This window comes from Andrographis paniculata, unplaced genomic scaffold (assembly GCF_009805555.1).
Source record: "Andrographis paniculata isolate CXL003 unplaced genomic scaffold, ASM980555v1 Contig15END, whole genome shotgun sequence".
NCBI lineage: Eukaryota > Viridiplantae > Streptophyta > Magnoliopsida > Lamiales > Acanthaceae > Andrographis > Andrographis paniculata.
In genome coordinates this window covers 179,152-202,544 of record NW_026137435.1, presented here as the reverse complement: position 1 = coordinate 202,544, position 23,393 = coordinate 179,152, and the positions used below count along the sequence as shown (strand labels likewise).

At 41.8% G+C, this 23,393-nt stretch overlaps 2 protein-coding genes and 1 long non-coding RNA gene across 4 annotated transcripts; 1 reads left to right on the top strand and 2 right to left on the bottom strand.

Annotated features, from left to right (window-relative positions):
- Positions 1-92: 92 nt before the first annotated feature.
- LOC127261208 (putative RING-H2 finger protein ATL21A) lies at positions 93-2,008 on the bottom strand. Of its 2 annotated transcripts, none has more exons than XM_051289455.1 (2): positions 1,423-2,008; positions 93-673 (listed from the first exon to the last, which is right to left on the bottom strand). In XM_051289455.1, exons 1-2 carry the CDS (start codon positions 2,006-2,008, stop codon positions 243-245), a joined length of 1,017 nt encoding a protein of 338 aa, XP_051145412.1. In that variant the 3' UTR covers positions 93-242. The 2 variants fall into 2 exon arrangements, with proteins under 2 accessions (XP_051145412.1, XP_051145419.1); XM_051289462.1 differs by having other exon boundaries at positions 280-673; positions 1,434-2,008.
- A 1,712-nt stretch (positions 2,009-3,720) lies between these two features.
- Positions 3,721-6,516, bottom strand: LOC127261223 (probable F-box protein At3g61730). Its single transcript, XM_051289474.1, has 8 exons — positions 6,300-6,516; positions 5,429-5,628; positions 5,296-5,340; positions 4,566-4,730; positions 4,392-4,439; positions 4,096-4,266; positions 3,923-4,030; positions 3,721-3,804 (listed from the first exon to the last, which is right to left on the bottom strand). Exons 1-8 carry the CDS (start codon positions 6,386-6,388, stop codon positions 3,722-3,724), a joined length of 909 nt encoding a protein of 302 aa, XP_051145431.1. The 5' UTR covers positions 6,389-6,516; the 3' UTR covers position 3,721.
- Positions 6,517-7,934: 1,418 nt separating this feature from the next.
- On the top strand, positions 7,935-11,716 carry LOC127260290 (uncharacterized). Its single transcript, XR_007840691.1, has 4 exons — positions 7,935-8,027; positions 8,092-8,187; positions 8,284-8,678; positions 11,182-11,716. It is a non-coding gene; the product is annotated as an uncharacterized LOC127260290 (long non-coding RNA).
- The last annotated feature ends 11,677 nt before the right edge of the window (positions 11,717-23,393 follow it).

Below are 23,393 nucleotides of genomic sequence, written 5' to 3'. Positions count from 1 at the left end.
TATAATGCTTTCTATCTTGATAATCTGTTGGTTTAATGTGTTATTTACTTACCTCTGCGCATGCTCAACAAATTGATGGCATATGTGGAAGGAAGGCAAGAATCCGCGTAAGTTCAAATACTCATCTCATCCGAATATTCTGAATATACAGAAACCCACAGAAGAAGATATATATATATATATATATTATATAGACACATGAAAATATTTGGGTGTCCTTTTAGCCTAGAATATGATCCAATTTAAACGGGTGTCTGTAAATTCCTGCAGACGGGGCACTTATTGTTTATGCTTAACCACTCATCTATACACTCGACATGGAAGCAATGCTCGCATTCTGGCATGAATCTTATTGTTTCATTTGGGGCGTAATCTCCGAGGCATATTGTGCAGGTTACATCATTAGGGCCTTCAATGTGGCGGCTTTCACCAACTGTTATCTTTCTGTAGGTCTCGATTGTGGATTTGTCGAGGCCAAGGGATACAGCAGCCCTGCCACCAGTTTGATTTTGGTTTTGGTTTGTATCTGTGATCTGAGACCGAGAGTTGTCGCGCGCCACCATGCACATGCAGCAGGATATGGTGAATATCAGTGAAGGTATAACCAGGGCCGACAGAACAACAGATAACATGATCAGTGTGTGAGTTTTGTGGTGCTGATGCGCACTCGGACCTGCAAAGTTTGATACATCAGTGATGAAAACACGATGAGTTATTTCATTATCTTTTGTAAGAATCATGATATGGCAATTTCTGGTAACTATTTCGATATGGATGTCTTTTTCGTTCATATTTTAAGATTATCTACCACAGTGAAAAGAGCTAATTGAAACCTTGATAAGTGAAGAGGATTGACTCGATTATTGTTATAAACAAGTTTATTATAGTTCAAGAAATGCTTGTTTAGGATTGGTAACTGATCCTATCATCCTAGTCAAGTTTACTTTATTTGATTAGGGCCGCGATAGGAATTTTTGGGTCAATGTTGCTTGCTCCATACGAACTGTAAATTTAAGAATAAGCTCGAATGGACTCGACTTGATTGACTAACATAGTTTAATCTAGGATGATGCGTATGTAGTGTGACGTTTACACTCAGATTTTTAAGGTGAAATAATACACATTTGCCCTTAATCTCTCTCTCTAACATAGAAAGTTGGAAATAAATACATGGTTGACATTGGCTTTGTCAAATCTGTGTTGCTTTATAATAATGCCGGAGACAACCATGTACCCAAAAAATCCATGGCTGTGCTGTCATAATCAAGATTGTATAGACTATAAGCTAGAATAGAAACTGCAGAAGTTGCACATGAATTAGAATCATTCCTGCTGAACAACTATATTTCCAGGATTAGTTTGATGATTTCAAACACTTATGCATAGATGTAAAAGATTTAAGGCAAAGGAGATCATTCTTACTAGTTGTAGACCTGCAATCCTTGCAATCTTTGTCGTTCCATGTTAGCTCAAGCTCGTCCGGAAGATCATTATAACCAGATGAAACCGGGACTGGTATGCTGGCGATTTTATCGCAGAACATCAAAAACAGTGGATCTAAGTCATCCCTTGCTGCAATTATATCAGTAGTTGTGTTGCTCATGCAATCAATAATAGTTGCGCCGTACTGAACTGCCTGGCCTTTTGGGCACCGAAAAAAGGTGTATTTCTGATAGGAGACGGCCTTGAAGGGAGAAGATGAAAGGTTCAAGTGTAGAAGTCGTCTAGGAAGGCAATTGTTGGGGTCGTATAGCATCACTCTTTTTTCGCTGTAGTATATAGAACTCACATAGAACTCTTCATCGTGAGGAAGATTCAGTATTGATATATTCTTTGTGTTGCAGCTTAGATTAAATCCGGGAGACATACAGTTTAGAGGCGTCTGACCTTGTAACCAGAAGGGAGGCTGTATGGCGACGCCGTTGGCATCGCAGCGAGAAGTTGGACAACCGCTCTTAGCATGGGCTACCGAGAAAAGAATCACAATCAAGAAGCTTTGGAAGCCCATACGAGAGCTTTAAGATTTTATGGTTTTTCGATGAAGTTTTGCAGGTTTTGTGGTCAACTAATGTAATGGTTTTGGGAGAGAGAGATGGAGAAGGAGGGGAGTGTTTTGCTTTTGTTATATGTTGTGTTTGGGTGTTTTTTATTTATTTGAATGGAAGCATATAGACTATTGTTTTTTTATTTGTATTATTATTGTTGTTGTTTTTGTTTTTCTTTTTTTTTTGAATAAAAATAGTCAAATAGAAGTTAATGTAGTTTTGGACATTGGGTGTTTGCAAGAGGCAACAGCAGCTTGTGATAGTGATGGTGATGGTGATGTATTGTTCAATTGCAATTTGCATGGCTGAACAGACCTCCTCATCCTAAGCTTCCTTCACTTAGGAGGCAATTTGAAAAATTTTCAACTTGAATAGTGAAAGGTGGATGAGATATTTTAAGAAAACATATTTTTACCAGATTTTGGGATCTGTGGTTTTCTGTTAGTTGTGCTGCTAAAGGGGTATTATTTTGGACCATTATTGAATTTAAGTGAGTTAGTGAAGATGGGAAAAGAGATGTGGTTACGTTAAATCAGAGGTGTTTACTGCAGAGGACTCGTTCTTTTCCTTTCTGAACAGTTTCATGAAATGAACGCAGCAGCCTATGCAGATGACTGAAGGCCATATCACTGTTAGAAAGTAAGCCATTAGGAGGAAGGCTATTCCCAGAAACCTGTCCGTCACTGCTCCGGCACCTATCTCCGATGAGATGTATATATGTAGCTATCGGAATTGAAAGAAAACTAATATATAAGTTACCTGTTTGTTTTGCAGGACAGTTTTCGCAAGGAGGTGAGTACCACGCCAAGATAAAGTTGATTGGATTGGCAATGAAGTCATCTTGGTTTGGCCATGTAGCCGGGACAAATTTAGTGACAATCTCGTTGCACCTGTATAGCGTGTTCATCACATATCTTGAAATCGTGTGAGTCGCCACCGTAGCAAAGGATGAATTGGTTAGGCAGTCGATATGAGTTAAATTTGCGGCACGGATCACTTCATACGGACAGGTATAGAAGGTGTAGTTTCGACCATAGGAAGCCACAAGAGGAGTTGCAGAAAAAAGGTTCAAGCTGATAAGCCGCCTCGGCAGACAGTTTTCAGGGTCGGAGAGCACAATCACTGATGACTTATAGTCTATGTAACGTACGTAGAAATAAAAATCTTCGGAATTAGGAAGATTTAGGATAACTGTACCTTGAGGGCTGCATTGCAGTGTAGTATAGCTGCAATTTGTAGAGTGTTGGTCTTGTAGCTTAAAAGGGTATCGAATTGGGAAGCTGTTATTGCCACAATAAGAAGCTGGACAGTGGTTCTTGGAATGTACAGCTGGGAAAAAGAAGAAGAAAATAAAGAAGGGGAAATGAAGAATGTCCATATCAATATTGGTTGAATATATGAATTGTAATGAAAATAAATAAACTTACGAGCGGACTATACGAAGTTCGCGCAGAGTGTCCTGACCTGCAGAGCTGTGAATAGAAAATAAAATAGTGGAGCTGAACACAATGTATGATTATTTAATTTGGAATCCTATGGGGAATCTGCAAATAACAAAATGTATGTATGTATATCTTTACATGGATGAAAAAATATTCTGGACAGAGTGAGTGTTTTATTGATTTAGAGAATGAACTATGAAAGGCAGGGGTTTAAAATATTAAGGACTATACTGACTAAAGAAGCTGTTGGGATATGCGAATCGATACGACTTCGCCGTCTTTTCCAGCCCTCATAGCATGGTATTTAATCTGAAGACCTGGAATTTTGTATTTGACAGGATTATAGTTGAAACATCCATAGCTTTTTCTAATTGATTCGATTTTGGGTCACAGTTTTAGGACATAGGAAGTAATGATGCTGTATAAGATCATTACCTTCATTCTCTTGCAAATTGGTGTTCACTGCAACTGCATGGAGAGTTATCATCGCTTTTGGTTGCCAGTCATTTCGTTTTCCCACCCATGACTTGAGATCGAAGATATCTGCACGCCACCAATGGTTATACTAAGATAGAGATATATAATCAGATGAAAATAGTGATGCCTACCTGAAGTGGATGGATCATGGAGATGTTCAAAGTCGAAAATTCCGCCAGAAGCCCCATCTGTCTGCTTGTTGACGTCGTGGGATCCTAGTGTATGATAGTCCCAGCTCCCGTTTAGGTATCCTTCGTTTAGGAAGAGCTCAATGTGTCTTGCATCTAAGGTTTGCATCGTTCCTGAAATGGAGCAGCACAAAAGAGTTTATATTTCAATTTGCTGGTTTATGCAACGGATATGTAATGTTTAGTAAATAATATCACCGGCGTAAATTTTGGAGATGGTTACTCGTGAATTGACTTACCATCACACGAATCAAGGTCACAAACTGGACATCGAACCAGCTGCAAGTCTTCATCAAACATGAAACACAGTAGGGATTGTTGGCAGTTAGATTAATAACTGATCATTTGTCATTATGTTTATATGCTGCTTCATAAGTAATCAACAAGTGGAATAATGCTATCAAATGAATTACCAGCTATCCAAATTCCAGTTTTCATATTGTTTAACAGACAACAGCCTTCTTGCTGCAACATTTTCTCCGTTGTCTTTTCATTGGGAGTTCTCGGGAGTCCCATTAAATTCTCGGTAAGGAGAGCAGTGTGGGAGTCGAACAAGAATGCTCCAATGCGCATCCAATCTAGTTAACAGATCAACAGATTAAAGTAAAAGGACTGAAATTAATATCTGAGGGAGATTAGTATTGTCCATTAATTAAGGTAGCAGTAAGTGTGACAGAAACAAGAAAGTTATGTAAACCGATGATGAGCTCAATCTTCTCTACCATATCTCCCAACTCAATAACATCAAAAAAATCGATACAAGTAACGTTCCTGAATAATTACTGAGCATAACTTGCTGGTGAACATGATGCAATATTTACAGCAAATTTTTTAGCATTGAGGATATGAAAAATGCATTTTATGCAATATGAAAGAAAATTAACATATATAACTATTTGGAGAGCTCCAGCTTCAAATACAGTGGTTTTCTAATAGTAATTTTAGTAGTAAACAATTTCATGTGGTGAATTTGGAGGAGATCATAGAGTACTACCAACTAAATTAGGCAGATATGTATGCTTGCTACACCACAATTCAAAAGTTTGATTCATTTTGTAAGTCAATATCAGTTATGGCTTGATTACTTTTGTTGTGGTAACTAATATCTACGTTGCAACTAATAGTGAACAAGAATGCATTTACCAATATGCTTCTCTTGCTGACGAAACATATATGTGTGACTTCCATCTGCAAAATTAATTCAGCTTTTGATAAGTGAATAGAAATTGTGGAGTTACATTCTTAGAGGGAATATTAGTTAGGTTGAATATAATACCAAAAGCCGTCGCGTAAAGTTTGATCCATTTGAAAGCAACATTTCCAGGGTCAGGAACCTGAAGATCACGCAAACATGCATATTTCCACACACTATCCTCTGTCATAATGCGGTTGAACCATTTGCAGGTCACTGCAAGCATCACTAAAGATCTTCCATCCAAAAACTTTGCAATCTCTGTCCATACATCCTCCTCATACCTATGAACATTCATGATGTACACAAAGGTTATGGAAATGAGCAGATTTCTTGCTGAATAACAACGCATGTTAATACACAATAATATTTGTCAACAAGAGTTTACTCCTAACTAAGTTTACAATAAGCAGTCATGTTTCTGCCTTGCAGAGTGACCTCCAGAAATGTTGGAACATGGAAATGGAAAATCATCGAGTATGCTATATCCTGAAGGAAAGCTTTGGATCAAAGATGGAAAAAAAGAATGCAAGATTCTCTCATAGGACCTCATTTATTGTAAGTAGAAGAAGCTCAATATTTTCGTAACACATAGCTTTTCTGAAAATGGCGCCAAGTAATAGAAATAAATGAATTCATTAATACAAAGAGCGGCCAAAAGACAGTCAAAATGTAGCTCTCATAAGCTCCAGAAAATCAACATAAACTAATGCCATTGTCTAACTTAATTTTAAGCTAAATTACCTAACACTCTTATATCAATCAATTCAGCTCCTAAAGCTAAAAGTCTTTCAAAATTCAATCTCTATTCAACAAATCTGAGATCGCAATATCAAGTTTATAATCGATGCAAAATTCACCTTAATTCGAGCATAATGAATCGATCATCTGAATTAACTAAAATAAGAACTCATCAACAAAAACTCAAATCTAAGCTTGTAAACAACGAGTATACCAGCTGAAAATTGAGTGAGGAGTAAGGTACAAGGATCTGGGAGAGGCACAGCTGCACATTGATCTCGCTTTTCTCATTCGCTTCCCCATTGTTTCCAAGCTTAATTTCTATAAATCACTGCACTGTACTTCCTCCGGTTGGGAAACGCAATTTTGCTTGTTTTAATACGATATTTAGCGCCTGAAGTGCTTGGACCGACTGAAGGACCAAACGCCTGTGATAAAGATGAGATCGGAACTCCACATAAACCGTATTTATAGTTGCGGGAAATTCTGAATTTAAATTCTCGCGGGGCAATGCCGACTCCTCGATCCTTCTCTCTCTATTATTATTTTGTTAATTTAATTATTTAAATAATTAGGAGTTATTTTAAAATTTGAGCCCATTAATTGGCCCAAGACATTAACGGGTCTAAATTATTTTTCTGGCCCTGAAGGGATTCTTTTAGTGGCTGGTTATGCTTATTTATTTCTGTGGCCCTCTCCAACTTAACAGGACTTTCGTACAGATGTTTTTTCAGGTTTAATTTTTTATTTTTATTTTTAAAAAATTAACACTATTAAATATAATAATTTTTGAGATAATATATTTTATGTGATATTTTTTAAAATAATTATTTTTTATTGATAGTATCAAATATTACAAAAATGTGAATATAAACATAATTTTTAAATTTTGAGCTAATTTTATTATTATTACCATATTTTATTTAAGCCAAACTCTATTTTTTTGCATAAAAAACAGAGCAATGAATAGTGTTCAGGAGAAAATTGTTATTTGCAATCAGATTTTTAGATTAAAAATTGTTTGATCGTGTTTTAAAATTAAATTAAAATATAATACTATTAATTTGGGTTTTTCTTTAAATGTATTTTAATAGTATATATTTTGTTTAGAGTGTAAGGATTGTTATAAATTTGATATAATATTTTATGAAAGTAATAATGTTTTTTTTTATTATTGAAATTAGACAAAATAAATAATCTTGAAATATATTGAAAAAAAAAATAAACAAAATTTTAATCTTTCTAAAGTTCAAATTCAAAAGACAGGCTTTATGATTGGCTCCCCCAATCTTTCCGTAATTCTGAATGCATGTCTAATTGCATATCTGAATGGCTATTACCTATTGGTTATCATCGACCAATCATAGCCGTCTATTTAAGAGAAGATACATTGGGAAATAATCAGGTGGCACGTAGTACGCCACTACCACTAACTATTTGTGGCAAATGACGATTTAATAATATCACTAAGTAAAAACGCTTTTAAGGCCAAGCACGCGATCAATTCAATCTGCATAATTATTTAATTATTTAATTTTGAATACCGCCCCACTTACACTGCGCTTTAAAAATTAATAATCGTTTTAATAATTAATTTCGGTTGGAGATTGTCACTAGTTGACTTCTTCCAACACTTTTGTGAGTTCTAATAATAATAATAATAATAATAATAATAATAATAATAATAATAATGTTACGTACGAAATTTAGAATTAGGTTAAAAGCCCAAGGTAAAAAGAAGAATGGGCCTGGCAATAGGGTTGATTGAACTGGCTGAAGGACACCGTGAGGAAATCAAGGAAAATAAATTTATTTATTTATTTCTAAGGAAAATATAGGTCGGAAGGTTCTTAGGTCGGTAGGTCCTCAGGACGGAAAGACCTCAGGACGGAAGGTTCTTAGGTCGGTAGGTCCTCAGGACGGAAAGACCTCAGGTCGGAAGGTCTTCAGGTCGGGAGGCCCTCAAGATGGAAAGACCTCAAGTCGGAAGGTCTTCAGGTCGGGAGGTCCGCAAGACGGAAAGACCTCAAGTCGGAAGGTCTTCAGGTCGGGAGGTCCGCAAGACGGAAAGACCTCAAGTCGGAAGGTCTTCAGGTCGGGAGGTCCGCAAGATGGAAAGACCTCAAGTCGGAAGGTTTTCAGGTCGGGAGGTCCGCAAGACGGAAAGACCTCAAGTCGGAAGGTTTTCAGGTCGGGAGGTCCGCAAGACGGAAAGACGATGAGTCGGAAGGTTTTCAAGTCGGGAGGTCCTCGAGACGGAAAGTCGTCGAGATGGGATATCCGCAGGTCGGGTAAATTGTAGGTCGGATAGAAGGCGGAGTCGGACAAACGCGGAAGCCTTTGATCAAAGACAGGGGGCGGTTGATATGGAGGTCGGCCCAAGTGGGGTCGGGCGAAGAAGTAGGTCGGACGAAGGACGAAGTCGGGCCAAAAGAGCGGAAGGTTTGTGGTCGGCTCAAGGAGTGAAATATAGGGAATTTTGGTCTGCTGGGGACACGTGTCAGCATGAGAAAGGTTGGAAGACGGTTGAGAAGGAGACGTTGTAACCGTTCGGGTGACGGTTTTCAGTATGGTTTCCTAGGGAATATTTAAGGTTTGGATCATCATTTGGCAAGGCATCTTCAATCAACTTCAACAAAGCAAAGTCAGATTTGGGGATCACCACTTTAAATTTCAGTCTTTTATTTTCCAATTTATTTTCTGTACCATACAGTGTTTAGAGATTCCTAATCTCAGGCACTAATTAATCAAGTTTAAGGATATTTTCTATATCTTTGAATTTTACTTTATTTTTGTTGAAAAATTACATCAACAAATTGGCGACCACAGTGGGAGAAAATTGCTGATCCATATGGCAAATTTTCAATTCCACAGTACAGCCGTTGGCTTTATCACGGCAGAAGAAGCTTCCCAACTACGGGCCGAATTGACAGCAGGTTTTACAGCATGTTTTCGGCAAATGTACGACCAGCAGATAGCAAATCTGCAGGCAATACATGACGCAATGCAAAACTTGATGGAGCAATCAAAATTCATGTTGAATTCGGTTCCTGCACCGCCAGAAATGTCATGCCCCCAAACGGACAACGCCATTCCTGAGCATATACCCATTTCTGTTAGTCATCGTGTATTTGTGGGAAGTTTTCTGCCTCTGAATCAGTCTTTTCATCCCAGTGAGTGGATATTAGCTCTGGTTCTTCTTCAATAAGATCTTCCAACTCTGGTCGGTACCTTTCCCATTGGCTTTGCATTTCATCTAAATCTTGATGGGTACGTGCTTGCATGTCTGTTAGGGCTTGATGTTCACGATCAACGATGGTCCGCAATCTTGAAAAACCTTTTCGTTGATTGGAAAATATGTTATCCCAACCGAGATCTGGAAGTATGGTTGCTGCGTGATTTTCGATCATTTCCATGTGATGATGAAGATCAGGAATGCGGCTAAGGATGTCATGAAGAGGTTCATACCCCTCAATGACTTTTTCCATCAGGCGGATGACTCGATGAATGGTTCTTCTTCCTCGTTGGGAGAATCGGAATTTGAAGTCTAGTTGCTTGAGTATATGTAACAAGTCTTCTGCATGGCCTCCAATAGGGTGATTACCTACAAAGAAGGGTTGAAGAACACCCTCCCAGTTGCTTGATGGAACATGAGGTCGGTCATTCGCCATGTTTGTTAACACTTTCAGTGTTTTAATTTTAAAATATGCCTGGGAATGTGTTTCTTCAAATGTGAGAAACAATGTTCTTTTAAAGAAGGAGTTTGTTTCTATTCCTACAAAGTTGGAAAGTGAAAGGTGATCCTTGTTTTGTGAGAAGAAGAAAAAAATGGATTACTAAGTCAAGTATTGTTACAAAGGGGGAAATATTACAACAGTGCCCCTAGGGCAGTTTTTATCTGTGTCCATTTGTTTTCATCCCTGGATAGCCTTCTGGTATTGGCAGCCGTCTGATATCTTCTGATGAATTGGGATCGGGCTTGGGTTTTCAACTCTTGATCCAATTCAGCCTCATTTTTGGTATACTTCTCAAGCAGATGCTGTTCATTGGTAATTTGCTTATCCAGGGTAGACTGTTCTTTTCTCAGCTCCCGCAATTCTGCCTCCTTTTTCTGAATGGCATCATCAACCAGAGCTTTCGTGCTAAGGAGACCACCCAGTCTTCCAGTAGTCTGCTGAAGGGATTCTCGAGTCTTAGCCAAAGAATTCTCCAGCGTTGTTTGATCGAAGTCGGGCTGGGGGGTTTCGGATGACAGAAGGCCAATGACTAATACTTCAGTCTTGAGCTCTGTAAGTCTTTCCATCAGCCGATGCAGAATGGGGACGGCTGGTGATTCCGTTGGAGTGTAAAAAAGAAGGCCACCAACCGTCTGAATGAGCTTGTCCAATAAATCGGACCTTAATTCGGACAGGGGACGGTTAATGGCCTCAGTGAACACAGTCTGGGCCTCCGCTGGAACTGGAACAGTTGATAGGACAGCTAAGTCCGAAGGCCCCTGCAAGTCCTACAATGTCAATAAATATTCCAAGGGAGTTGCAAATTTGTTCGGAGAAAATATGTGGTACCTCTGGGCGGACTGCTGTCAGTGAGGAGGAGGCATGTTGTTACGCACAAATAATAATAATAATAATAATAATAATAATAATAATAATAATAATAATAATAATAAGGTATCCAAAGTCAGTCGGTGGGTTCTCAGTCGGTTGGTTCTCAATCAGATAAGCAAGTCAGATGGTCCGCGGTCGGGCAAGCAGGTCGGATTATCCGCAGTCGGATAAATGGGTCGGTTGATACAAAGGTTGGCTGCTATGGGGGTCGGTCGAAAAAGGAAGTCGGGCGAAGAAAGGTCTGTTGATAGGTCAGACGATTGAAGAGACCAAATAGTGGTCGTTTGATGGGGCGACCAGTGAGTCTTTTGATCTGGCGACCAATTATGTATCTAGATTGGTCGGTTGGTCGGTCGTTGGGTTATGCGGTTGGCGAGGCGGTTAAAGACATGTGTCAATGAAAGAGGCAGTTCTGAGTTCTGTAACCGGTGGGAACGGTTGGTGAAACAGTGCGACGGTTCTGAACGTTTTCTTCAAAGAATATTTAAGGATTTGGATCATCATTTGGCAAGGCATCTTCAATCAACTTCAACAAAGCAAAGTCAGATTTGGGGATCACCACTTTAAATTTCAGTCTTTTATTTTCCAATTTATTTTCTGTACCATACAGTGTTTAGAGATTCCTAATCTCAGGCACTAATTAATCAAGTTTAAGGATATTTTCTATATCTTTGAATTTTACTTTATTTTTGTTGAAAAATTACATCAACAAATTGGCGACCACAGTGGGAGAAAATTGCTGATCCATATGGCAAATTTTCAATTCCACAGTACAGCCGTTGGCTTTATCACGGCAGAAGAAGCTTCCCAACTACGGGCCGAATTGACAGCAGGTTTTACAGCATGTTTTCGGCAAATGTACGACCAGCAGATAGCAAATCTGCAGGCAATACATGACGCAATGCAAAACTTGATGGAGCAATCAAAATTCATGTTGAATTCGGTTCCTGCACCGCCAGAAATGTCATGCCCCCAAACGGACAACGCCATTCCTGAGCATATACCCAGTCAGACAGACTGGAATCAGGACCAAACAGGAGGACAGGCCCGACCAGGGACGACCGAATGGACGGAGACAGGTCGGCAGGATCACGACGCCTGGACGGACCATGGTCGGGAAGACCACACCGACTGGACGGACCATGGTCGGGAGGACCACACCGAATGGACGGACCGTAGTCGGGACAACCACACCGACTGGATGGACAAAGGTCGGGAGGACCACGCCGACTGGACGAATACAGATCGAGAAGACCACGTCGACTGGACGGACAAAAATCGGGAGGACTACGTAACCTGGACGGATACAGGTCAGGAGGACCCCGCCGAATGGACGGATACAGGTCAGGAGGACCCCGCCGAATGGACGGACACGGGTCAGGTCGCCGACCATAACTTTTCAGGCGAGCAAAAGAATGACAGAACAACAGTGGCCGAAAGGAGGAATAAGTCGGACGGGAGTCTGAATACAATGGTAGTGCAAGATCGACCAACGTCCAGGCCAGCACCAGTCCGCGATAAATGGAGGTCGGGTCCAACGTAGCCTCGAAGGATGGAGGTCGGATCTGAGGCTGACGTAGCCTCGGATGCCGGCCTGCAAACTCCTAAAACATCACTGGAAGTGATGTTTAGGAGTCTTGAGGAGGAGGCTTATTGTTAAGCACAAAAAATAATAATAATAATAATAATAATAATAATAATAATAATAATAATAATAATAATAAGGTATCCAGAGTCAGTCGGTGGGTTCTCAGTCGGTTGGTTCTCAATCAGATAAGCAATTCAGATGGTCCACGGTCGGGCAAGCAGGTCGGATTATCCGCAGTCGGATAAATGGGTCGGTTGATACAAAGGTTGGCTGCTATGGGGGTCGGTCGAAAAAGGAAGTCGGGCGAAGAAAGGTCTGTTGATAGGTCAGACGATTGAAGAGACCAAATAGTGGTCGTTTGATGGGGCGACCAGTGAGTCTTTTGATCTGGCGACCAATTATGTATCTAGATTGGTCGGTTGGTCGGTCGTTGGGTTATGCGGTTGGCGAGGCGGTTAAAGACATGTGTCAATGAAAGAGGCAGTTCTGAGTTCTGTAACTGGTGGGAACGGTTGGTGAAACAGTGCGACGGTTTTGAACGTTTTCTTCAAAGAATATTTAAGGATTTGGATCATCATTTGGCAAGGCATCTTCAATCAACTTAAAAAAAGCAAAGTCAGATTTGGGGATCACCACTTTAAATTTCAGTCTTTTATTTTCCAGTTTATTTTCTGTACCGTACAGTGTTTAGAGATTCCTAATCTCAGGCACTAATTAATCAAGTTTAAGGATATTTTCTATATCTTTGAATTTTACTTTATTTTTGTTGAAAAATTACATCAACAAATTGGCGACCACAGTGGGAGCAAGACAAAATTGCTCATTCCAATTCCGGCGATAATTTCATACGTCTTAGATCCGGCCGAATCATCGGAAGGGTTATGGCAAGTTCACAACCGCAAACATCTTCGACACCGGTGGGAGAATCCGTTCCACCACCCATTGTGCCAAATGCCGGGGAAATCCCACAACCACCAACTGATTGGTGGTCTTATGTTCAACAAATGAACAACCAGCATACCTTGGTTATGCAGAATATGTTGCGTGAGCAACAAACGAACATGTTGCGTGAGCAACAGAGTCAGTTGCAGAACATGATAGATCAAGCACTGTCAAGGGTTAGTCTTCAACCCACTCAAACGCCACCAGGAGTGTCACCGTCCAGACCACAGGCAAATTTCGCAGGGCCATCATTCGTGGATAGTACATTCCCAAGTGCCACAAATCCCAACCGAATGGATCGGGGAAAAACTCCTTTGACTTTTCCCAACAATGTTCCACTGGGACCAAGGGTTACCAATTCGCAGCCGAACAATACAAGGGAGGACAGGCCTGAAGGATATATACATGATCCGATTCATATTCCTGTGCAGGATCCGTTCCAGGTTCCTGATCATCAACGCTTTCATGTAGATCCTGATGAGATTGCACATATATTAAGGGATCAGTATGGATTAACTCCTCAGATGGCTAACCGCCCTGCATATCAAAGACCTTTCCCAGAAAGGATCATTCATGAACACCCTCTCCCAAGGAATTTTCGACCACCCGACTTTCATGCATTCTCAGGGGAGGACGGATCTTCCACCATAGAACATGTTGGTCGGTTCACAGCACAATTAGGAGAAGTTGGCAATAACCCTTTTTATAAGTTACAGCTGTTTGGTTTATCTCTTACTAGAACGGCGTTTTCGTGGTTTGTAAGTTTGCCTCCAGGACAAATTCAGACATGGGAAGGACTGGAGATGGCATTTCACGCTAGATTTTTTAATCCTTTACCAGTTGTTTCTTTAACTGATTTACTTGAATTGAGACAGTATCCAGAAGAAACTGCTTCACAGTTTATAGAAAGGGTGCGATTGATGAAGGGACGATGTCCTACGGTAATCAGTGAGAAAGAGATGACCAATTTAGTGGTCCGGAATATGCATACTCGTTTAAGAAAGGCACTCACTGCCCTGGATGTTGAGGATTTGGCAAGTCTTGCATCCAAGGCAGGACGTCTAGAATCTTTGTTCAGAGAGGAAGATCAGCATAACAGGCGTAATAGAGGCCAACATATGGCGAGTATGGGAACAGAAACATGCGACTTTGATTTTAATCAGTCAGAAGAGATGGCAGCCGAAATCCTTTCTGGAAAACCGTATGTATGTCCTAAATTGAAGCCAGTACCAGGATCTGAAGGAAAGGAGCAACCGACCTTTGATAGTTCGAAAGCTGATGAAATCTTTGATATCCTACTGACTGATGGGCAGATCCGTATTCCAAAGGGCCAAAGACTTGCCACTAAAGAAGAAATCAAAGGGAGACCATATTGTAAGTGGCATAATTCTTTCACACACACTACAAGTCAGTGTACTCATTTTAGGAAGGAAATTCAAAAGGCCATCAAGACAGGTCGGCTCAAATACATCATTCTAGGTGTAGACCAGCAACCGTTTCCGAATGTAACAACGGCAATGGTTGACATCCAACCAAGTTCGGAAACAAGGAAAAGTTCGGCCAACGATGGACAAAAAGGGGAACGAAACCAGCCAAGCCCCGAAACAAAAAAAGGAAGTCGGCCAAACAGCAGCCGACCGGAAGAACGACTCAAAGTTTGTGAGAAACCAGTCGCTGAAAAATGGGACCATCCAGACGGTTCTTTTAATGTGGAGGTGAAAGAAAGGGCGTTAGTTCGTGACCACCCGACCAGAAAAACAGGGTCAGTCGGGAACAATTGGGCTCGAAATAAAAAGCCTTTACCAGTTGATATAGATCCTTGTTTCCCAGGTATGAATCGTACACAGATTCGCAATGCCAAACGCAGGTATGCTGCAAAGTATGGGAAACGAGTTCCTTCAGCAAAACAACTAACCGACGAACAAAAAGCAGCCGACCACTTGGCAGGAGATCAGTCCATTCGGATCTTTACAGAACAAACGACCAACGAGCAGGGAGTAACCATTCAGTCTGCAGTTGGTCGGTCCAGTCGGGTCTGGTCAGGAAAGCAACCGAATGACAGATTAGGCGCTTCCGACCATACCAAAAGAAGTTCGTCGGGACTGGGGAAAGGTAAAGGTGTGGCAGATGAAATAATTAAAGGTTTTAGATGCCAACATTGTGAACGAATCAACATCAATCCATCTCTTGAAGACTTCCGTATAGAATCTTTGACGCTTCAACCTCAGAACAAGACGAAGGAAGAAGTTATAACTACAGAGGAAAGTTCAAGATCTGTTAAATCTCGTCTGGGACCACGAATCCCTTGTCGAATGACAGAGATTAATCAGATGAGTGATGAACCGACGTGGGCGAGTCTGGTAGATGAAACTATGGACGAACCTTTATGGGCTTTCTTGGCAGATGGTGAATTAGAGGAGACAGAGGGGGCAAAGACCTCAGACTCTGAGCCTCAACCGGAGCCACCTTCGATTGTGTTTCCTCCTATTCCAGAGGGTGCGATCTCCCATTTGAAGCCTCTGTATGTTAATGCTCATATTTGTGGGAAACCAATCACAAAGGTTTTCGTGGATAATGGAGCAGTTTTTAATGTTATGCCATTGAAGACTCTTAAGAAGTTAGGAAAAGGAATACATGATCTATCTCCTGTGGAATTCGAAATGACAAGTTTTACAGGGCAGCCGACCAAGCCTGAAGGCATGATGGTTGCCACAATTGAAGTCGGACCAAAGAAGATTTCCACTGTTTTCTTTATTGTGGACGCAGATACTACATACTCTCTCTTGCTGGGAAGAGACTGGATTCATGCCTCTCGATGTGTGCCATCAACCTTGCACCAACAATTAATGTTCTGGGAAGGAGATCAGGTTTTCAAAATGGAAGCGAATGACAACCCATTCGATGTATCAGAACAAGTTGAAGAGTCAGTGTTTTATGCTAGTCCTTTGGCTCCGATGTCTCAATTGTATATGGCCAGGGAATACCCAAACAAGGGTTATAAAGTCACTGGCCAGAACTCGATGTTCTATTAAAAGAACACCTTTATTGTATGGCTCATGATAAAGCCACACCCATTCCCGTATAATTTGTTTGTAATGGAAGATACAAGCTTAGAAGTATGTAGTTCTCTTATTAATAAGTTCTATTTAAAGCAGTTATTACATAAAGCAGAAAATAGTAAAGAGATTCTGGATGTTCACCTCCAAGAAGATGAACAATTTCGTTGGCCCGACTTATTAGAAAAAACAGAACCAACAGCTTCATCACAAGACCCATTATTGGAGTTTAATTTAGGAACCGAATTGGTTCCAAAAGTGATCAGGTTAAGTGGTTATTTGTCTAAAGAGCAACAAACAATGATGCTCGAAGTTATTAGAAACAACATTGATTGTTTAGCATGGGATTATTCAGAGATGCCTGGTTTGACAAGAAGTCTAATAGAGCATCGATTGCCCATCAAAGAAGGTTGTAAACCTTACAAACAACCTCCAAGGCGAATGAGTCCAGATCTGATGCCTCAAATCAAGGAAGAAATCCAAAAACTTCTCAAAGTGGGTTTCATTCAACCTTGCCGTTATGCGGAGTGGCTGGCTAATATTGTGCCAGTGGTCAAGAAAAATGGTAAGATAAGGATATGCATCGACTTTAGGGATTTGAATCTAGCTACCCCTAAGGACGAATATGTGATGCCTATGGCCGACATGCTGATAGATGCGGCAGCAGGGCATAAAATCCTTAGTCTGATGGATGGTTATGCAGGTTATAACCAAATATTCTTGGCAGAAGAAGACATTCCTAAGACAGCATTCAGATGCCCAGGGGCTTTGGGTATTTATGAATGGACAGTCATGCCATTCGGGTTAAAGAATGCAGGGGCAACTTACCAAAGAGCCATGAATTCAATCTTTCATGATTTAATTGGCAGATCTATGGAAGTGTATATTGATGATGTGATAGTTAAATCTGCCAGTTTTGACGAACATTTGAGAGATCTTGAAGAGGCATTTGAAAGAATGAAGAAGTACAAGTTGAAGATGAATCCAACCAAATGTGCTTTTGGAATATCAGCCGGGAGCTTTCTAGGGTTCTTAGTTCATGAGAGAGGAATTGAAATTGATGCCAATAAGGCTAAAGCCATTCTTGATAGTCGGCCACCCAAGACGGTTAAAGAAATCCAAAGTCTGTTGGGTAAGGTGAATTATTTGAGGCGTTTCATTTCTAATGCTGCTGGCAAGGTCAGACCCATTACTAAATTGTTGAAAGCTGGAAAAATTGCCTTTGAATGGGGTCCCGACCAACAGACGGCTTTAGATGCTATCAAGCAGGCATTGGTTCACCCTCCAGTCTTGATGCCTCCTAAACAAGGTCGGCCACTCAAACTTTATTTGGCTAATACATATGAAGTGGTTAGTTGTTTATTGGCGCAGGATGGTGATGACGGGAAGGAAAGGGCAATTTACTATCTCAGTAAAACCCTTACAGGACCAGAACTGAATTACACTATGCCAGAAAAAATGTGTTATTCATTGGTCTTCGCTTGCACTAAACTCGAGCATTATTTGCTGCCCAGAAGAGTTGAGGTCATATCAAAGGTGGATCTCATCAAATTGATTTTACAGAGACCTACTATGAAGGGCAGACTCATGAAATGGGCCATCAAATTGGCTCCTTTCGATCTTCAACATTCCCCGCTGAGGGCAATTAAGGGACAAGCAGTAGCCGACTTCTTGGCAGAATTCTCACAAGTCGGGTATTCTCTTTGTGATAGTGTCCGACCATTTAGTTGCTCATCATATCTGGATAATCTACAGGTCGGATGTGTGCCATATATAAGTACCAGAACATGGTTGATGTTCTTTGATGGTTCTACCTCTGGAAACAAATCAGGGGCAGGGGTCTTTTTGCAAGGACCTGATGGTCAAAAGATCAACTTACAATTACGATTGGAAGCCATGACCCATAATTCGGCAGAATATGAGGCTTTAATTTTGGGTCTGGAGGCTTTAATAGCCAGGAAGGTCCAGTCTGTAATCATAAGAGGGGATTCTCAACTAGTAATCAACCAGGTAAACAACCAATATGTTTGTAATTACCCTCATCTTCGTAGATACAGGGACATTGTGGGTCGGTTACTGACGAAAATCTCAGAAGTAATAATTGAGTTCATTCCGAGGAAAGAAAACCAACGTGCCGATGAGTTGGCTCAAAGGGCCTGTAAAGGAATTCTGGAGGATATGTGGTCGGAGATCAAGTCGGGCATAGAAGAAAAGACAGACCCAATATGTGACCGAATGGTCGGGCAAGAAACGGTCGGTCAGGAGCCCGACTGCAAAGTTACGGTCGGGCAAGAGGCTTTTGGACAGGAGCCCGACTGCAAAGTTACGGTCGGGCAAGAGGCTATTGGACAGGAGCCCGACTGCGAAGTTACGGTCGGGCAGGAGACTATCGGACAGAACCCCGACTGCGAAGTTATGGTCGGGCATGAGACTATCGGACAGAACCCCGACTGCGAAGTTATGGTCGGGCATGAGACTATCGGACAGGACCCCGACTGCGAAGTTCTGGTCGAGCAGGAGACTGTCGGACAGGAGCCCGACTGCGAAACAGTGCCCGATTGGAGAACAGAGCTTATCCTGTATTTACAGAATCCTGGTGCGAGTGTTTCAATTGCGACACGATTGAAGGCTTTACGTTTTCAATTGATAAATGGAATTTTGTACAATAGATCATTTGAAGGTTTACTTTTGAAATGCTTGGGATCTAAAGAAGCTCTAGAAGTGATGACAGAAGTACATGGTGGGATATGTGGAGCTCATCGGGCAGGTCTCAATATGAGATGGGCCATTCATCGCTTGGGTTTTTTCTGGCCAAAGATTTTTGAAGACTGCATACAATTTGCCAAAGGCTGCCAGGAATGTCAGAGACATGGAAACTTAAACCATTTGCCAGTAACCGAATTGCAATTCTTGGCAAAACCATGGCCTTTTAAATCATGGGCTATGGATATTATTGGTAAGATACATCCTGGTTCATCGAAACATCATTGTTTCATATTGGTCGCGACTGATTACTTTACCAAATGGGTAGAAGCAGTTGCTTTGAAAAATGTGGATCAGAAAGAAGTGATAGACTTCGTTTTGAACCAAATTATTTACAGATATGGTATTCCTCAGTCTATAACAACCGACCAAGGCTTGGTCTTTACAGGGGAAAAGTTCTCTAATTTCTTGGCAGAATTCGGTGTTCGGTTACATCATTCTTCACCTTATTATCCCCAAGCCAATGGACAGGCGGAAGCAGCAAATAAGATTATCATTGGGATTATAAAGAAGATGATTGAAGGGAACCCAAGAAAGTGGCATTTGTTATTGTCTCAGGCTTTATGGGCACATAGAAATACCAGAAATACGGCCACAGGGTTCTCACCTTACCAACTTACGTTTGGCCAAGATGCTGTTTTACCAGCCGAAATTCGAGTATCATCTGGCCGAACAGAATTTACTGATAGTGATCTTACAAAGGAATACCAACAACTTATGTTGCAGCAGTTAGAAGATTTGGATGTTAACCGTCTCCACGCAATAGATCGAAGTGTGAAACAGAGTGAAATCAGAGCATGGAGTTACGGAAAGAAAGTTCTTCACAGGACATTCCAAAAAGGAGACCTAGTCTGGAAGACCATTCTTCCTACATATAAGAAAACTGACCAATTGGGAAAGTGGTCACCGAATTGGGAAGGACCTTACATTGTTCAAAAAGATATTGGGAATGGCGCTTTCATTATTGTAAATCATGAAGGGAGAAGAGTACATGATTGTATTAATGCTAAATATCTGAAGAGGTATTATCCTGCCTTTTCAGATAACAAAACTGCCTGAAACAAAATATTATTCAGAACCCATTTATGGGGTTCGAACCTATTTAAAGGTTCATTTCTGTTAGTCATCGTGTATTTGTGGGAAGTTTTCTGCCTCTGAATCAGACTTTTCATCCCAGTGAGTGGATATTAGCTCTGGTTCTTCTTCAATAAGATCTTCCAAATCTGGTCGGTACCTTTCCCATTGGCTTTGCATTTCATCTAAATCTTGATGGGTACGTGCTTGCATGTCTGTTAGGGCTTGATGTTCACGATCAACGATGGTCTGCAATCTTGAAAAAACTTTTCGTTGATTGGAAAATATGTTATCCCAACCGAGATCTGGAAGTATGGTTGCTGCGTGATTTTCGATCATTTCCATGTGATGATGAAGATCAGGAATGCGGCTAAGGATGTCATGAAGAGGTTCATACCCCTCAATGACTTTTTCCATCAGGCGGATGACTCGATGAATGGTTCTTCTTCCTCGTTGGGAGAATCGGAATTTGAAGTCTAGTTGCTTGAGTATATGTAACAAGTCTTCTGCATGGCCTCCAATAGGGTGATTACCTACAAAGAAGGGTTGAAGAACACCCTCCCAGTTGCTTGATGGAACATGAGGTCGGTCATTCGCCATGTTTGTTAACACTTTCAGTGTTTTAATTTTAAAATATGCCTGGGAATGTGTTTCTTCAAATGTGAGAAACAATGTTCTTTTAAAGAAGGAGTTTGTTTCTATTCCTACAAAGTTGGAAAGTGAAAGGTGATCCTTGTTTTGTGAGAAGAAGAAAAAAATGGATTACTAAGTCAAGTATTGTTACAAAGGGGGAAATATTACAACAGTGCCCCTAGGGCAGTTTTTATCTGTGTCCATTTGTTTTCATCCCTGGATAGCCTTCTGGTATTGGCAGCCGTCTGATATCTTCTGATGAATTGGGATCGGGCTTGGGTTTTCAACTCTTGATCCAATTCAGCCTCATTTTTGGTATACTTCTCAAGCAGATGCTGTTCATTGGTAATTTGCTTATCCAGGGTAGACTGTTCTTTCCTCAGCTCCCGCAATTCTGCCTCCTTTTTCTGAATGGCATCATCAACCAGAGCTTTCGTGCTAAGGAGACCACCCAGTCTTCCAGTAGTCTGCTGAAGGGATTCTCGAGTCTTAGCCAAAGAATTCTCCAGCGTTGTTTGATCGAAGTCGGGCTGGGGGGTTTCGGCTGACAGAAGGCCAATGACTAATACTTCAGTCTTGAGCTCTGTAAGTCTTTCCATCAGCCGATGCAGAATGGGGACGGCTGGTGATTCCGTTGGAGTGTAAAAAAGAAGGCCACCAACCGTCTGAATGAGCTTGTCCAATAAATCGGACCTTAATTCGGACAGGGGACGGTTAATGGCCTCATGAACACAGTCTGGGCCTCCGCTGGAACTGGAACAGTTGATAGGACAGCTAAGTCCGAAGGCCCCTGCAAGTCCTACAATGTCAATAAATATTCCAAGGGAGTTGCAAATTTGTTCGGAGAAAATATGTGGTACCTCTGGGCGGACTGCTGTCAGTGAGGGGGGCAGCAATGAGGTCGGTCGAGTTGGGCAGACAGCTGGTATAACAGCAGCCGACTCGTCGGCTGCTGCTAATGGACGCTGAGGTGCCGACCTGGGTCCCTATGGAAAGTAGTATTTGAAACAGTTAGTGTTTTTCGAAAGAAAAGTTATGGCATGGATTGGTTTAATCTTACCAAATTCACAGAAGTCTCCGAATCGGATGAAGACATTTCTTCCATTTCTGGAGGTTGGGCTGCCACAGGTGGTTCTTCTGCCTGCCATTCGATAGCTAGAGGGAGCGCCGCTGCTGGTAGGGCGGCTGCAGGTTGGACGGCTACATCTAGAGCCACTGCAGCCAGGATCTCTGGGGCACCTTCGATTTCGGGATCAGCAGCATCAGGGATGTCGTTTTGAGGGCCAGCCTCGGCGAGGGCGGCTGGTTCTTCCTTTGACATAGATGAGTCTGATGCCATGTATGGCGGCCGACCCATCTGGGAAGTAGTCCCTTCGCTGTCAGAAGAGACCCCTGCTGCTGATGGGATGGGTGAAGGTGTCTGTGGAAAATCATGAAAATGTTTGTTGTTAACTATATCAAGGTTGATCATTAGAATACTAAGGAGTGCTGGTGAGAGAACTTACTGGTTCTGTAGGCACTGCTGGTAAAGATTGTCTCCTGGTCGGGGGCCTGGCCCGACCACTCCTCGGTGCGGGAGGAAGAGTTTGCCTCCGCGTCGGGTCCTCCGCCCGACTGCTCATTGGCAAATTGGTCTGGACCAAAGGCCCGATTGAATGGTCGGTTGGTGCTGGCGTCGGTTGCATGGTCGGTGTCACCAAGGTCGGTTCTGGGGAATGAAATGAGTAGAATCAAAGTTACGATTTAGTGAATTGGTTCACGGTGTTAAGAAACATTACCAATTCGGGGTCGGGTCCTTGCTGACGTCCTATTTATTCCAAGGTCTGCTAGTGTTTGCTGGTCGGTCTCCGAGGTCGGGGGTGTTTGCAGCTGGGAAGTTTTTCTTTTGCGCGTGGGACCACCAGATCCGATTCCCGGGGCGGCTGTTTGTTGTTGGGTGCTAGTATGTCTCGCCGTCCCTAGAACCAATCCTTGGGGGGGGAGGAGTATGTTCAGCAACCGACCCTCATCAGGGGATATCAGGGACCATACAACCGACCACCATTCATTGAAAGTATCTACAATCTCAGGGTTGGAGCGGAAAGGAATATAAGAATTGGAAATTATATACGTGGTGAGCTGGGAGATATAAGAAGGGATTGAATTAGGAAGGACTCGTCGGTCGGGACTTTGAAAAATTATTTGGGGACACGCGACGGGTCCAGGGATACCTTGGCAACAGCCGAACTGGCGCGCCATGAATTGAGGTTCATAGTTAAAGGTGTAAAAAGTTTTCTGTCCTTTTTTATCAAGTTTCTTGCTACTAAAAAGAGACCTGGGTTTGAGGGCGACGTCCCAGGCGAAAGGATAGGTGGGATGAGGACAAGGCTCAGGAGTCGGAAGCGGGTTTGGTACTGGAAAGGGCCAAAAATGGTCGGGAGCATAACCCGCATACTTTTTATACATAGAAAATCGAGAGTTACTGCGGGTATCTGTTAAAATGGCGGTTATTATTGGATCGGAAGATTGGAGTTTATTGCGTCCTGAGCAGAGTCGGTTGAGGACTAATCCTAAATGTTTTTCAGATGTTGGCATAGTGGGCGGAGATCCTAAGTTAAACGCGTTGGGGAAGTAAAGACGGAACCAAAGTTCTAAAAACCAAAACG